General features: G+C 46.5%; 1 protein-coding gene across 2 annotated transcripts in view; it reads right to left on the minus strand.

The window, feature by feature from the left end:
• The window catches only part of sh2d5 (SH2 domain containing 5), a 118,180-nt gene extending 108,253 nt beyond the window's left edge, over positions 1 to 9,927 (minus strand). For both annotated transcript variants that reach the window (XM_072478511.1, XM_072478509.1), the window contains exons 1-3: positions 9,571 to 9,927; positions 4,139 to 4,219; positions 2,152 to 2,226 (exon numbers count right to left, since the gene is read on the minus strand). In XM_072478511.1, coding sequence (XP_072334612.1) covers positions 2,152 to 2,226; positions 4,139 to 4,219; positions 9,571 to 9,627 — 213 coding nt within the window. In that variant the 5' untranslated portion in view covers positions 9,628 to 9,927. The remainder of the gene's footprint in view (positions 1 to 2,151; positions 2,227 to 4,138; positions 4,220 to 9,570) is intronic.
• Between the last annotated feature and the right edge of the window lie 7,318 nt (positions 9,928 to 17,245).

The following is a 17,245-nucleotide window of genomic DNA, read 5'->3' on the forward strand; positions in this document are numbered from 1 at the left end:
ACGTGGCCAATCCACCGACACTGCACACCTTTGGGTTGTGGGGGGTGAAACTCATGCAGACACCGGGAGAATGTGAAAACTCTACACAGTGCCGCCCGTGCATGTTTTATCTCAGCTTTCAGAACCTATGTCAAACAATTCCTGCTGGACCAAGAGTCTTTCCTAGAGAAATAGATATGAGAGGTTTAGTGATTACTAGGATAAGCGAACAATTTGCTTTTCTTTTACAGTCTTCAGGAAAATAGCTCCGAAACCATTATCATTAACATTATTATTTTATATTCCTTTCTTCCGTACCTTTTTGCATGAATACGCTGTAGTTTAAAACTAAACATTGTCCTAAAACATGATAATGGAAGTATTTGCAGAAATAAAAATAGCGATCGGCTGCAGGGAGATAGCACAATGGCTTCCCACCCAATTACTACTCCACCCAACCGTGTTACGCCAAGAAAACCGTGTAATTCCGAAGAACCTTTGCCACTCAGAGTTAACCTGTTTTGTTAATTACACATAATTACAATCCTGTTGTTAAGACTAGAAAAGCATCAACATATCATCAGTTTAATTGTTATAGTCAACACAAGACATTCATTCAAGTTCAATGCTTATCTAACTTGTACAACATCATTGCAGAAATTTAACAAGGCAAATTCTGCAGATATTCAGTTAATTTGGCTGAGGTTGACTTGGTCCATTGAACTCGGAGCAATTAGATTTGATTATCAAAATGAATAACAATGGCATGACTCCACAACCAAGGAAACCAGGGTTTGTTTTTAAATCAATGACCCACACAGGTTAACAGTAACACATGAAGTTTCATCTTATGACATTTCGCTTATCAAGATGATCAGATACAAAAGCAACAGTTGGAGAAAATAGTAATTTACTGTGTTTGCAGAACAGTGCCATTATTAACAAAGTAAACATCCTGAGGCGATTCATGGGAAAATCGACATTGCGCTGTAATAGAAGAATTAGTAGAGATGATTGAAAGCATGATTATAAAGATAGGTTTTGAGAGCACTTTTAAAGGTAGTGTGAGAAGTGGAACGGAAGAGGGATAAAAGGAAAACACTTCAGAGAGTAAGGGCTAAGGTGCTTGAAGACAAGTAAACTGATTGTGGAAGGCTGACGGGTTTGGTGTGTGATTTGTAACTGAGAATGAGAAATGAGGGGCAGCACGGTGGCCCAGTGGGGTTAGCCCTGCAACCTCACGGCGCCGAGGTCCCAGGTTCGATCCCGGCTCTGGGTCACTGTCCGTGTGGAGTTTGCACATTCTCCCCGTGTTTGCGTAGGTTTCACCCCCACAACCCAAAGATGTGCAGGGTAGGTGGATTGACCACGCTAAATTGCCCCTTAATTGGAAAAAATGAATTGGGTACACTAAATTTCTTTTAAAAAGTGCTTTTTTTCCCTTCAGGGTAACTATCTGCGTTAAACTGGCAGACCCGTCCCAACTTAGCAATTTAAATCACGTCTGTTGGATTGGTCTCAGCCCAGCGCAATTGTGCAGTGGAAGTTAGTCCTTCTGGACAATTGCCGGGTAATCTCTCGTGTGGGAACTTAGTAGAGGGATTCCCCAGCGCATCATTGGGTACCCTCAAATGCGACACAAGGGAATCAGGAGGTTATGGACCAAGAGGCCATAAGTAATTACTGAAATCACAAGTACAGTGCTGTCATAGAAAGGCATAGCTAATGAGGCAGAGACAATAATTGGTAGTACATGTCCCATGGCTTGAATGTGCTGAAACCTTTAGCTCCAGTCTCTAATACATGTCAACATTCATCACTGCCAGACATTTTCATTGTCTACAGCTGACCATATCGACCTTACTTCTTTGGAAAGCTTGCTGTTTATAAGATGATCACTTGTATAACCAAACCCCAACATGAGTTACTGCTTTCAGGAGAGAAGGCCAGAAAATTGAGGGAAGGATGGAGAAATGGACTGAGGAAGAGGAAAGAAGATAAATGTTCAAAGTTATTAAGACTGTCATTAACAGAGTAAGATATCAAATACTATTCCTGAAATGAAGTAATTCATTATATTTGATTTCAGTGGCCATTATAACTTCAAACTTTCAAGTCATGAACAAGGTGAATGAGGGCATAGTCAATTAGAAATGGTTCTATTCACTATACCTCTTTATTTTCATTATACATCTTTATTCCTTGTGATGAGAATTTCAGTATTACTGCCATTTTTCGAGGAAAGTTCTAGGAGAAAATAAAGCACATGTCAGAAGAGCTGAGATACAACACAAATGGCTGTGAAAAATTGAAACAGATTGAAATTCTACTGAAAAATAGATTGATTATTCTTTGAAGTATGAAGGAGAATTTCAACAGCAAACATTTTGAGTTGCATTATCTAGAGTAGTAAATTATCAGTGTTATTCCTGTTGGATCATGAGATCACTACTTTGTAAAGCAAGCATGGCACCTGGAATCATTTTACTGGGAAACTTGGCCACAATGAAATCAGCAGATACTCAAAACAGAAGAGGCAAAATGTGCATATTTTCCAGCAGCATAACTATGGTTTCCGTTGCAGTGATTAAACCCACAGACCATAACTGAATAGAAAAATCCAGATTCATGGAAATGATTACTTCAATTTTTTTTAAATGTGTTACTTCCTTTACAATATAATTTTAAATAAAGTAAATGTTTATTGTTTCCTACTGCCACTTCTTGAGCTGGTCAAAAGAAAATTAAAATGACCTTTTCTGATTCAATTCTATCGTGGACGGAGAAAATTTGTTTGGCCCAACTCATTCCATTTTGTAGATTAGAAAGAAAATGCTGCAACTTAAACGCGTGATGAAATTAATATTATGATAATTCAAGGTTTCCAGCACTTGGAACTGGTCTCCATATAGTCTTTAATTAAAAGTTACATTTATTATTCATTTTGCGTACCAAGTTCTGGGCATAGGTTTCTATGGATCTTTGTTTAACTACCTCTGCCAGCTCCAGATGTGTCAAATTTGTCTCACAGCAGTATGTTTTTCAATTGAATCTATATTATTGCTAGTTGTTTTCTGATTTCCCTTCATTTCAGGTTTCCCAGATTTTCCCTCAGGTTTGTTCACAACATGGCCAAACAGGTCAAGTAATAATCTTTAAATGCTTCCAACATATGCCGATGACAGTTGGTAAGAGTGGAGAGACTCCTGGTAAGCAATGCGATGGACTACAACATGCATATAAAAGTGCATGTTGCCAAAGGGACTCCTTGCCGGGGGACCGGGGGGCGGTTGGGGTGCAGTTAGCTTAGTTCGCTGGACAGCCAGTGTTGATCATATTCGGTCAACAGCATGAGTTCAATCCTTTTTCTGACTGGGGTGGATTTGGGACCTGTCTCCTTGCTCTCATGTAGTGGAGGTTACAGCGCTGTGGTTTGAACCTGCTTTCAGGCAGAGAACTAACGAAGAAGCAGCAGCCCTCCATTGCAGCAGAATAAGTCCAGCTGCGGTTTCACCCTTAGCTTTCCATATTTCACTATTTAAGACTATTTAACCAATTAATTCAAGATCATCCATCCATAAAGGATCTACCATTTCTTATGCCCCTCTCCAATCACAGGATTCTGCTAATTAAATGACTTTGGAAGTTTTTAACCCTGCAACATTGTAACCGTAGCATATATGTCGTTCACTCTTTATCATAGAATCCCTACGGTGCAGAAAGGGGCCATTTGGCCCATCAGGTCTGCACCAACCCTCTGAAAGAGTACCCTACCTAAGCACACTCCCGTGTCCTATCCCTTTAACCCCATCTAACCTTTTGGACACTACGGGCCAATTTAGCATGGCCAATCCACCGAACCCACATATCTTTGGACTGTGGGAGGAAACCAGAGCACCCGGAGGAAACTCACACAGACACGGGGAGAATGTGCAAACTCCACATCGTCACCCAAGGCTGAAATTGAACCCAGGTCCCTGGCGCTGTGAGGCAGGAGAACATCCTAGCATCAGTCTTAACTTTTCCCTTTCCTAGTTTGAACTTTATCCTGCTTCCATGGTTAAGTTATTAGGACTTGTCCACCTGTTAATGCGTCAGCAAATGAGTATTAAGACAATCCTGCTTCTGAGAAGCAATGAATCTTAGATACAACATTTACCTTCAGAATATGAAGCTGTTGATGGATCCGCCATGTCTTCTCATCAAGATCTTGATCCTCCACTGTAAAGGAACCTACATACTGTGGGAATAATTCCACAGATAAATCACAGCTTTCACAACATAGCCTTGAAATACTACTTAACATTTGTTCCCAAAACCCTAAGTGGATCCAGTGATCAGTGATTATTTTTTAGATTAGGTTCAGTTTTGCCTCATAATTCCTCAGATGCACATTCCCAGCTGTCTGATAATTTTGCTGTGTAACCAATTGCTTAGCCAAAGTATTGAGGAAAGGCATGGCTCATTCACCCTTCTAAGGAGAAACAGTTAAACCGCTATTCTTACCTCTGTTCAGCAAGCCAACTGAAATTAGGAGTTCACCACCTTGGAATCACAGACACAATCCCACATCCTATTATTCAAGTGCACTGGTACTCCAAATGTCTTTCTCATTATATTACCCTTAGGATAAATCTGACATGTCCCCAGATGCCCCTTCATAAAAGTTGGAACATCTCAACCGACCTAAATGCACCTCAGCCAAGGATGCAGGGTGTTTTCTTGTTTCATGGCAGAGCAATGGATTACATGCATGTGAATCATTAAATAGAGGCTATCTGAGTTATTCTTCTTCATATCAAATGTCAAAATCAGAAAAAATGTTGGTTGGAAATGTGAACACTTTTTATTATTAACATACTGCAAGTTACCAGACTTAAACAAAACATGATCAAACGTACCTTCCTCATAAAGTAGCCAAATTATGGTCGTCGTCCCCCCGACTTAAAAAGTCTGCAGAGATTATTCCTATAAATACTGAATTGTTGTTCAGTTTCATTGAGTCAGATTTCATTCATCTGATTGTCCATTTCAATATTCAGATGGAAAAATAAAAGACAGGTCATGTTTTTCCCTCAGTAACTTTTTCAGTCCATTGAAATACTGATACAAGAGACTAGGAGAAAAAGTCAAATATAGTTGTCATAACCAGCACAGGGCTTACGGGCGGCAACAATTAGAATCCCCGTTAACCTCACCGAATACCAGCTCCCCCGTTAAGAGGGCGGGAAACTCTAAACCGTGTATAATTATCTCTTGTATAAAGTCGGCCAGTTTGGGTACCAATGGGAAGTGACCCAGCAGGGAACTTCCATGTTGATGTAAATAATAATTTATCGTAATAAAACTTTGTTTCATCTAACCACTCGGCGTAGACTCCTTCGTGAGTTACATAAATAATGATATAAGAACTAATTTCCTTTCTTCCTGAAGGCATGGGCTCACGTTGGGGTACAGATATGCATATACCATCCAACCTCCACACTTTGCTGAACTGACCATTTGTTTGTGGGTGAGCCCAGTGATTATCAGCAGGTTGTTTGGCCATAGGCTATCACAATCTGGGCTGGCCCTGTTCTCACCATATGTCCATACTCCCTAACTGAAGTCACAGCACCACAATTAACATGGAAACAAGGGATGTTTACAGCACAGGAGACCATTCGGCCCGTTATGTCCATACTGGCTCTCTGCAAGAGCAATTCCCCCAGTGCTCATTTAATCACTGTCGCCCTGCAAATTTTCCCTTTTCAGATAATGATCCATTTCCTTTTGAAAGCCATGATTGAACCTGCCTCCACCACACTCCCAGGCAGTGCATTCCAGGATGTTTTTTTTCATTTCGGCATTGCTTGAAAAATGAAATGAAATTAAATTAAAATTAAAATCGATTATTGTCACAAGTAGGCTTCAAATGGAGTGATTGTGAAAAGCCCCTAGTCATAGAGTATCATAGAATTTACAGTGCAGAAGGAGGCCATTTGGCCCATCGAGTCTGCACCGGCTCTTGGAAAGAGCACCCTACCCAAGCCTTCACCTCCACCTTATTCCCATTATCCAGTAACCCCACCCAACACTAAGGGCAATTTTGGACACTAAAGACAATTTATCATGGCCAATCCACCTAACCCGCACATCTTTGGACTGTGGGAGGAAACTGGAGCACCCGGAGGAAACCCACGCACACACGGGGAGAACGTGCAGACTCCGCACCGACAGTGACCCAAGCCGGGAATTGAACCTGGGACCCTGGAGCTGTGAAGCAATTGTGCTAACCACAATGCTACCGTGCTGCCCAACCACAATGCTACCGTGCTGCCCGTTCCGGCGCCTCATTCCGGCGCATGTTCGGGGAGGCTGGTACGGGAATTGAACCAGCGCTGTGGGCCTTATTCTGCATTACAAGCCAGCTGTTTAGCCCACTGTGCTAAACCAGCCCCTTTATTTTGCCAATTACTTTAAATCTGTGACCTCTCATTCTTGATCATTCCACCAATGGGAACAGTTTCTACCTATCTACACTGTTCATGTCCCCTCATGATTTTGGACACCTGTATCAAATATCCCCTCAACCTTCTCTTCTGGAAGGGGAACGACCTCAGCTTCTCCAATCTACCCACATAACTTATGCTCACATTCCTGGAACCATTCTCATGAACCTTTTCCGTATCCTCTCTAATACCTTCACATCCTTCCGAAAAAGTGATGTCCAAGACTAGACCCAATATTCCAATTGAGACCAAGCCGATGCTTTATATAAGTTTACCATAACTTCCTTCATCTTGTACGTTACACCACTGCTTATAATGCCCAGGATTCCGTAACACTTAATAACCGCACTGTCAACCTGCCCTGTCACCTTCAATGTACACATATACCCCCAAGTCCCACTGCTCATGCACTCTCCTTAGAGTTTCACTCTTTATTTTATGTTGCCTCTCTGCACTCTTCCTGCCAAAATGAATTACTGCATAATTCTCTGCATTAAATTTCATCTGCCACTTGTCTGTCCATTCTGTCAACCTGCCCATGTCCTTTTGAAGTTTAACACTATCCTTCTCAGCGTTTACCACACCCCCAAGCTGTGTCCACAAATGTTGACATTGTGTCATGTACACCAAAGTTTATGTCATTAATATGGTTCAGAAAGAGAAGGGGTCATAACACCAACCTCTGGGAACTCTACTGCAAGCCTTCTTCCAGTGTGAAAAACCACGACCTTCTAATTAGGAAGAGAAATCCTGACTGATCATTGACCTCGAGGCCCAAGGGCACTGAGATCAGTTTTATCAATCCTCCTGGTGTTCTGGCCAAGATCAGCACAGATCTGGAATTGAACCTAAGTAACATTTCCCGAAAGGAAGGTTAGTGGCTGTAATACAGGGGTATCCAAGACAAAGTCTGTGGATCGAATACTGCCCCTTTGATGTGGATTGCAAAGACTTTCCCAGTTTATTTCCTCACCGCAGGCTTGTCTACAAAGCTGATTCAAATTCTGCTCTTCCTAAGCTTAAAGGATAGGGAAAATCTTCTCTTAAGGATTGAGCATTAATGAACTAATCAGGGGGCAGCTGTTACTGGTCTCCTAGGTGTAGCAAACTTAGAGGGTTGAAGCGTTCTAATTTTGATCAAATGAAGACTCATCAGGAATGAGGAGGAGGATGATAAGGAGAACAGAGAAAGATGCAAGAAAATGGATAGGTTGGAGAAGCTGGGGTTCCTCGCCTTGAAGAGAAGAGTAAGAAGTCTTACAACACCAGGTTAAAGTCCAACAGGTTTCTTTGGAATCACTAGCTTTCGGAGCACTGCTCTTTCCTCAAGTGAGTAAAGGAGCCACGCTCCAAAAGCTAGTGATTCCAAAGAAACCTGTTGGACTTTAACCTGATGTTGTAAGACTTCTTGCTGTGCCCACCCCAGTCCAACGCTGGCGTCTCCACATCATTGAAGAGAAGACTAAGAGGAGATTTAATAGAGGTGGTGAAAATCATTGGGAGTGTAAATAGAGTCAAGAACCAGAGGATACTTACTGAAGGTGAATGGCAAAGGGACCAACAGAAACCGGAAGACATTTTTTTAAATGCAGTGAGTGGTTAAGATTTGGAATGCACTGCTTGAGAGTGTGCGAGAGGCAGATCCAATCATAGCTTCCCCTGAAGGGGAAAACAAATTATAGGTCTACAAAGGAAAGGTGTGTGTGTGGGGGGAGGAGGGGGGGGGGCAAGCACAGACACAATGGGTGTTATAACCATTGCAGGGTACTGGAGGTGTCACTAATTGCCTGTGTATAGGGTTTATCTTTGTGTGGAACAGGAACTGGAGAATGTTAAAGGAAGTCGCTGAAGATAAAGGTGGTTTGTTTTTGAAGAAGCATTTGAAGGTGGGGAAGGATATAATACATCACGGATCGGGAAGAGAATTGCATCCTAATTTTCAACCTATTTATCTCTGACCAATGCAGCCAATTATTTACAAGGACACCCTTGAGAAGCTGGTGATCTGATGGAGATGCCCAAATTGAGGAAGGTTTTGAAAAGTTATTTCAGAATACAGTTGACAAATTGGTGATTGGAGGGCATAAATTTAAGACCAACAACATCATGAGAGATCATTCTTTTAGCCAATACGGATTGTCCCGTCAGATTCCATAATAGCTTTTAAAAAAGGGAGTGCATAAATATTCAATAATTAAAATTTAAAAGGCTATAGGAAAAAATCGGGGAGGGGGGGAATAGAGGCTCTTTATGGGATAGCAGATTTAAATGCAATGGGAGAATGGCCTCCTGTGCTGGCAAATGCTGATTTTATTTATTCCAGATGGAGTCAAAGGTTAACCAATGTCCAATTCTAATCCATTTGGTGTGATGGGGAGAGGAACTAATAAAACGGATTAAGAAACCCATCTCTAATAGTGAGTACAGTGTCCGTCCCCATGGCATCAAGAACAAACTGGGCACTGGACTCTGGAAATGTGATTAGTCTTAAAGAGCCTTCCGAACAGTTTCCAGTAGCAATCCGCTATTTTTCTTGGTAGCTTGATAGTTTTCCATGACGGACACGTCATTCTTTTGGATGCTCAGAGCTGGAAAACTGTTCATGCCTATCCCTTTCAGCCGCAGGATGTGAGTAACGTGCAATGGGGAGGGTATGTTGTAAGACATGAAACATTCATGACATATCGCGACTTAAAGAAACGATCAAGGGGAGAAAAAAAACATAATGCGCCAGAGAAAGACTGACAAATCCACCCAAACCCCACCCGAAATGCAAGAGGGGAATCTCACCTCCCTGCTTTGGCTAATGTATGCACCCCCCCCCCCCCCCCCTGCCCCCGGGCGCCGCAATTATTAAGCAGGAGATATAGGTTTTTTAAAAATGCATTTTGCAAGTTCGCAGCGAATGTAGTCGCTGCCTGCATGTTAAAATACAGCATGTTGCAGATTAAACATGAAAATGTGGAACATCCATGCCGATATTTCTTATTGCATTGCCGCGCTGACTAGCCTGATGCACCGCGACCATGGAACAACACAAAGCGGCTGAAGTGCACCGCTCAGGCTAAGGTAGGCGCTGGTGTGACTGGCCAGTACATACCTCCACGAACTTGGTCCTGCTTCTGGATTTTTTGTCTGGAGAGCGGCTCTTGGCCATCGCGGCAGACACTGCGCCCAAGGGACACTGCGTCCAGTGATGGTGCGGGAAAGCCCGGGCTTAAACTTGGAGCAAGTTTGGGTTCCGGGGGATTGGTGATGATGTGTGAGGATGAGCGCCGGTCTCCAGAGGATTTCGGGGGACGGGCAGCCCGATGCCAGCACCGGATTGGTTTCCACGGGCAAAGCCTCACCTGGTCCTCCTCTCCCTCTAAGTGTCTGTTGACACCAGTGCTCACAGAGGCGTGTGTACCGTGCCGGAAATGGTTCTCTGTTGTGCCAATGTTATTCCCACAGCTCCCAACGTGCAGATCCAAGCGAAAGGTGGGAGGAGGGGGGAGTGTGGAAGTGCTAAGGAGGCGTCTCCCTTCACAGCTGCTGGATCCTGGCTTCAACCCCTGACATGGTGCATAAAGTTTCGTTTTCTGTTCTAGGATACTTGATCATCCCGTTGCTGAGAATTGTTACTCCAAACATTATAAAAACAAAAGTAACAATTCGCCCACTCTGTGGAATGTCTGTCAGCAACAAGCTAACATTACCAGAATTCTCTTAAAGGCTTACTTGGCACTGCTCCATTCAAAAGAATGTGTTCCGTACTTAGTCTTCCAATTTCAACAATTTAAGGATTTTTACTTTTTAAGTAGTTGCTACCTTATATTCTGCATTCACAATGTTCTACACTGCTTCTTTACGCCAACTCACCATTGCAAACGACCGTATCTCTTTTTTAAGTAACATACTTACTTTTGTCCTCTTTTGCCTCCAACCCCCACTTCCTCCAATTAAATCACCCCGCACTCTCTTCTCACTCATTCTTTCCAAATGCCTCAAAATTGGGGGGGGGGGGGGGGGGTTAACCTCTCGCTGAATTGCCTTCCTCACAGATGACATTCTTTAAAACTCTGACTTTACCTCACATAATCACCCCATCTCCATTTATTTCAACTCTCCTTCAACTTTTGTAGTGTCCAGAACCTTGATTTCCCTGTAAGTCAAAATCTCTACTCGTACAGTAAATATGGTTTGGATGACCTGTATGTTTTAGGACCACCAAGTGATCAGGCCGTTAAGCCCCTCAAGTCTGTCCTATCATTCAATTAAATCATGGGTGATCTGTAATTAAAATGCATTGACCGGAATCAAAAAGTGTGGCTCTGGGAATCTTCAGACCAACCAATTTTTTTTTTCCCCCAGGAACCAAACAATTGTAAGTAAAAAATAAATAAATTCTGAGAATAGGTCTTATAAACATTATACCTCACATCTTACCGCCAATGTCTCAGACACCTCCATCACTGCTATGTCCTGGTAGTGACAAGGCATACTGTTGGGTGGGAATGTCCCTGGGAATCTTCAATATTGATTCCTGGCCCCATGAAGTCTTATGGCATCAGGTTAAACATAGGCAGTAAAACCTCCTGCTGATTACCATCTACTATCCTCCACCAGCTGATGAATCAGTACTATTCCATCGCATACCATCTGGAAGAAGCACTGAGAGTAGCAAGAGCACAGAATATACTCCGGGTGGGTCTTCAATGTCCATCATTAAGAGCACACTACTGACCAGGACATATCTGTCAGACCGGGTCTGTGGCACGTAGTGATATAACCAACAAGAGGGAAAAGCCCACTTGAACTTGCCTGTACCAATCTACCTGGCGCAGATGCATTTGTCCAACACAATATTGGTAGAAGTGACCACTGCACAGTCCTAATGGAAACAAAGTCCCATCTTCACACTAAGGATATATTCCATTGTATTGTGTGGCATACTATCGTGCTATATGGGTTAGATTCAGGACAGTTCCAACTTCTGGTGGTGGCCATGGAATGAGGGCAGCTCTGGCCCGAAGGTGTTGATTTGAGTTCTTTTTACTCGAAAACGGGGGAATTTTTTTTTCCCACAAATTTTGAGTACCCAATTCATTTTTTTCCAATTAAGGGGCAATTTAGTGTGGCCAGTTCACCTACCCTACACATCTTTGGGTTGTGGGGGTGAAACCCACACAAACACGGGGAAAATGTGCAAAATCCACACAGACAGAGACTCAGAGCCAGGATCGAACCTGGGACCTCGGCGCCGTGAGGCATCAGGGCTAATCCACTGTGCCACCATGCTGCCCCAAACCGGGGGAATTTTGACAGGAAAGTGTAGCTGAAGGTGTGGAGGAGAAGATACCCCCCCCCCCCCACCTCCACCCCCCGGGGGTGGCATGTCTGCTGTTTATCAGGCCCGGCAGAAGAAGGTTAAAAACCTGGCCAAGGAATTGGAAGAGACCTGTGCCGCAGCAACAATTGGAAAGATGGCGGAGGGGGAGGGTGTCGCAAGCTGGAAAACCCCAGGTGGAGCAGTTGATAGCGTTCATCAGAGAGGAGTTCCGCCAACAACGAAAGGTGATACAGGATGATCTATCAAAGGTCATCAAAGGAGCAGTAGCACCCTTGAAAGGCTCGATGGAGAGAGTTGGGAAATGCTTGGAGACACAGTGGTAGCAGATCAGTGAGATGGAGACGGTGATGTCCAATCACAGTGATCAGGTGGTAGCATTGGAGGCGGAGGTGGGGCTCCTGGGGGACTTTGCAAGTCGCTAAGGGCAAATGTAGAGGAACAGGAGAATAGATCTAGAAGGCAGAACCTGCCTATCGTTGGCTTACTTGATGGTGTGGGAGGCACAAGTGCTACGAGGTACATCTCGAGGATGCTGGCGGGCTGGTGGAAGAGGGGGTGCTGGACAAGGCCCTACAGGTGGATGGAGCGCACCGGTCCCTAACACAGAAGCCGAGAGCTGGGGAGTGGCCGCGGGCGGTGATTTTGAGGCTCCACAAGTTTGTGGAGAAGGAGACGATCTTGCGGTGGGTCAGGGAGTAGCAGAACTGTGAATGGAAGGGGAACAGGGTCAAGATATACCAGGACGTTGGAGTGGAGCTGTCAAAAAGGCGTACCGGGTTCAACAGGGCCAAAGCGGTTCTTTACCGAAGGCAGATCAAGCTTGGGGTGCTGCAGCCGGCAAAACTGTGGGTGATGTTTGAGGGCTGGGAGTACAATTTAAAACCCCAGAGGAAGCCAATTATTTTAATAGAGACCAGAAACTGGGGGAGAACTGAACGTTGATGGGAGACGGAGAAGTTGGAACAGCGGAGTTCGGAAGATGCGGATAGTGTGGGGGCTGGAGGGTGGAGGGGGGGGTTTCTTCTCGGGTGGGGCGATTCTGTTGTTGCGATTGTTCGATAAGGGGTAATAAATTTGTAAGGGGGCAATTGATGGTCTTTCTGCGGGAGACACATCTCCGGGTGAGGATCAGGTTAGGTTGAGAAAGGGATGGGTGGGTCAGGTATTTCACTCTGGCTTTGATTCAAATCCGCAGGGGGTGGCATCCTGTTCAGTAAAAAGGCGGGGTTTGTAGGGGCCAAAGAAGTGCGGGATCAAGGGAGGAGATACGTGATAGTGAGCGGAGTGTTGGAGGGGACAACGGTGGTGCTAGCGAATGTTTATGCACCGAATTGGGACAATGTGGGGTTTGTGAAGGGGTTGTTGGAAGCTATTCCAGACCTGGACACGCATCAGTTGATCATGAGAGGGGATTTTAATTGCGTACTGAAGTCAAGGGTGATGAGGTTGAGCTCCAAGTCAATGGGAAGGTCGAGGAAGGCGAAGGAGCTAGGAAGGTTTATGGAAAGGATGGAAATGGTGGACCTGTGGAGGTTTAATAATAATATTTATTGTCACAAGTTGGCCTACATTAACACTGCAATGAAGTTACCGTGAAAAGCCCCTAGTCGCCACATTCCGGCGCCTGTTCAGGTACACAGAGGGAGAATTAAGAATGTCCAATTCACCTAACAGCACATCTTTCGGGACTTGTGGGAGGAAACCGGAGCACCCGGAGTAAACCCATGCAGACACATGGAGAACATGCAGACTCAACACAGACAGTGACCCAAGCCGGGAATCGAACCTGGGACCCTGGAGCTGTGAAGCAACAATACTATCCACTGTGCTACCGTGCTGCCCAGTGGCTTAGGAACCCGGGGGAGAGGGAGTACTCCTTCTTCTCGCCCGTGTACAAGGTGTACTCCACAATTCATTTCTTTATGGTGAGCTGGTCAAGGTGAGGGATCTGTATTTGGAGGAAGGGTTCGCCAGTCTGGAGGAGCTTTGGGAGAGGGTAGAGCTGCCATGGGGAAGTGAGTAGAAGTAGTTGCAAGTTAGGGACTTTACGCAAAAGTCTGGAGAGGGTTCCCTAGGTTGTCCGGATACACCCTGCTGGAGCAACTGCTGCTTCCGGATATGGAAGGGGAGGGACAAATTGGGGATATATACAAGTGGCTGGGGGAGCAGGGAAGTGACAGGGTGGTGAAGATCAAGGAGAAATGGGAGGGGAGATCAATTGGGGAGTATGCAGTGAAACACTGTGTAGGGTAAATTGGGCCTCCTCTTGTGCAAGGATGAGCCTGATACAGTTTAAGGTGGTGCACAGGGTGCATATGGTTCGGGCGAGAATGAGTGGGTTCTTCCAGGGAGTAGCAGATGAGTGTGAGAGATGTGGGCGGGGGGGTGCAAATCACGCGCACATGTTTTGGGGTTGTGAAAAATTGGGAAGTTTCTGGGCGGGAGTGTTCGTGGCCTTAGCCAGGATAGTGGAGGAGGAGCTGGACCCGGACTCTTTGGTGGCGATATTTGGGGTTTCAGAGAAGTCAGAGCTCATGGAGAGGAGGAAGGCCGATGTCATGGCCTTCACTTCTCTGATTGCACGGTGGCAAATTTTACTGGGGTGGCGGTCGGCATCGCCACCAGGAGTCGCGGCTTTGTTGGGTGACCTATACAATATCCTGTGGTTGGGGAAGATAAAGTATGAGTTAATGGGCTCTGCAGAGGGGTTTGAGAAAAGGTGGGGGATGTTTGTGGCTGTGTTTGAGGAGCTGTTTGGCGGGGTTTGGGGGGGGGGTGAAAAAGGGGAACAAATTTGCACACTGTAGCACCATCGATCACGCACGAGGCGAGACGTAAAGAACTTCAATCGAGGCTTTATTGAGCAGACTTGTTCAGACTTGTTCCCCAGCAGCTCAGTCACAGAATGCAGCTGCGGGGATTAACCCAGGTTCTTATACCCCGCCTATCTGGGTGGAGCCCAGTAGGCGGCAGATCCAATCGGGACCCAGCATCTGTCCTCCAATAGCTCCTCGGCATTCATGGTGTACCGTATTACCCCTAATACCACCACATTCTCCCCTTGTTAAAAAAGACCCCGGCGGGGTGGTGGGTGGTATGGTGGTAGGGGTTTACAGGGTCGGTGCCTTAACCATTGAACTATATACAATCATGCCGCTTTTACTGGGCCACTGAATTATTCACATTTTATCCGATTAGCAGCGTTAACTATTTACAACAATGCCGCTTTACTGGGCCACTGAATTATATACATCTTAAGTCGATTCGATGAGTCAAGATGGTGCTCTGGTCGCCCTTTCCGATCGTCTCAGCCCGGGTGGTGGTGGTGGTGCTGGCTCGTGTCCGGTTGACTCTGGGAGCATCGCGCTGTCCCCTTCTGTTTCCTTACTCCTGAACCAGCCTGGGAGGAGAACCAATCCCCCTGGGAAGTGGGTGGCTGTGGGGTGCACCGGCGGGAGTGAGTGGGAGGTGATTGGTGTTGGGGGGTGTGGGGAGCTCCCGCGGGCGCCAGGTCCCGCAGAGAGACCGTGTCCTGTTGGCCGTCTGGGTACGCCACGTAGGCGTACTGCGGGTTTGCGTGGAGTAGATGTACCTTCTCCACCAGTGGGTCTGATTTGTGCGCCTGCACATGTTTCCGGAGCAGAATGGGTCCTGGGGCTGCCAGCCAGGTCGGAAGTGACGTTCCAGAAGCGGACCTCCTAGGGAAGACAAGGAGGCGCTCGTGCGGCATTTGGTTCGTGGTGGTGCACAGCAGGGACCGGATAGAATGAAGGGCATCCGGGAGTACTTCCTGCCAGCGGGAAGTTGGGAGACTCCTAGACCGTAGGGCCAGTAGGACGGTCTTCCAGACCGTTCCATTCTCCCTCTCTACCTGCCCGTTCCCCCGGGGGTTGTAGCTGGTCGTCCTGCTCGAGGCTATGCCCTTACTGAGCAGGAATTGACGCAGCTCGTCACTCATGAAGGAGGACCCCCTATCGCTATGGATGTAGGCGGGGAAACCGAACAGTGTAAAGATGGTGCATAGGGCTTTAATGACCGTGGCCGCGGTCATGTCGGGGCAGGGGATGGCGAAGGGGAAACGGGAGTATTCGTCAACGACGTTAAGAAAGTACGTGTTGCGATCGGTGGAGGGGAGGGGGCCTTTGAAGTCCAAACTGAGGCGTTCAAAGGGACGGGAAGCCTTTATCAGATGCGCTCTATCTGGCCTGAAAAAATGCGGTTTGCATTCTGCGCAGATTTGGCCGTTCCTGGTGACTGTACGGACCTCCTCGACGGAGTACGGGAGGTTGCGGGCCTTTATGAAATGGTAGAAACGAGTGACCCCCGGGTGGCAGAGGTCCTCGTGGAGGGCTTGGAGATGGTCCACTTGTGCGTTGGCACAAGTGCCGCGAAATAGGGCATCGGACGGCTCGTTCAGCTTTCCGGGACGATACAAGATCTCATAATTGTAGGTGGAGAGTTCGATCCTCCACCGCAGGATCTTGTCGTTTTTTATCTTGCCCCGCTGTGCATTATCGGACATGAAGGCTACCGACCGTTGGTCAGTGAGGAGAGTGAATCTCCTACCGGCCAGGTAATGCCTCCAATGTCGCACAGCTTCCACTATGGCTTGGGCCTCCTTTTCTACTGAGGAGTGGCGAATTTCTGAAGAATGGAGGGTCCGAGAGAAAAAAGCCACGGGTCTGCCCGCTTGGTTGAGCGTGGCCGCCAGAGCTACGTCGGATGCGTCGCTCTCGACTTGGAAGGGGAGGGACTCGTCGATGGCGCGCATCGTGGCCTTTGCGATATCCGCTTTGATGCGGCTGAAGGCCTGGCGGGCCTCTGTCGACAGGGGAAAAGTAGTGGACTGGATTAGTGGGCGGGCCTTGTCTGCGTATTGAGGAACCCACTGGGCGTAATAAGAAAAGAAGCCCAGGCAGCGTTTCAGGGCTTTAACACAGTGGGGGAGAGGGAACTCCATGAGGGGGCGCTTGCGTTCGGGGTCGGGGCCTATCACTCCATTACGCACTACGTAGCCAAGGATGGCTAGACAGTCGGTGCTAAACACGCAGTTTTCCTCGTTGTAGGTGAGGTTGAGGGCGTTAGTGGTCTGGAAGAATTTGCGGAGGTTGGCGTCGTGGTCCTGCTGGTCGTGGCCGCAGATGGTGACGTTGTCGAGGTACGGGAACATGGCCCGTAAACTGTGCTGGTTGACCATTCGGTCCATCTCCCGTTGGAAGACCAAGACTCCGTTCGTGACGCCGAATGGAACCCTTAAGAAGTGGTATAGCCGCCCGTATGCTTCGAAGGCAGTGTACTTGCGGTCACCGGGGCGAATGGGGAGCTGGTGGTAGGCGGACTTAAGGTCCATGGTGGAGAAGACCTTGTACTGTGCAATCCGATTGACCATGTCGGATATGCGGGGAAGAGGGTACGCATCTAGCTGCGTGTACCTGTTGATGGT

The sequence above is a fragment of the Scyliorhinus torazame genome, chromosome 16 (genome assembly GCF_047496885.1).
Source record: "Scyliorhinus torazame isolate Kashiwa2021f chromosome 16, sScyTor2.1, whole genome shotgun sequence".
NCBI classification, from domain to species: Eukaryota; Metazoa; Chordata; class Chondrichthyes; order Carcharhiniformes; family Scyliorhinidae; genus Scyliorhinus; species Scyliorhinus torazame.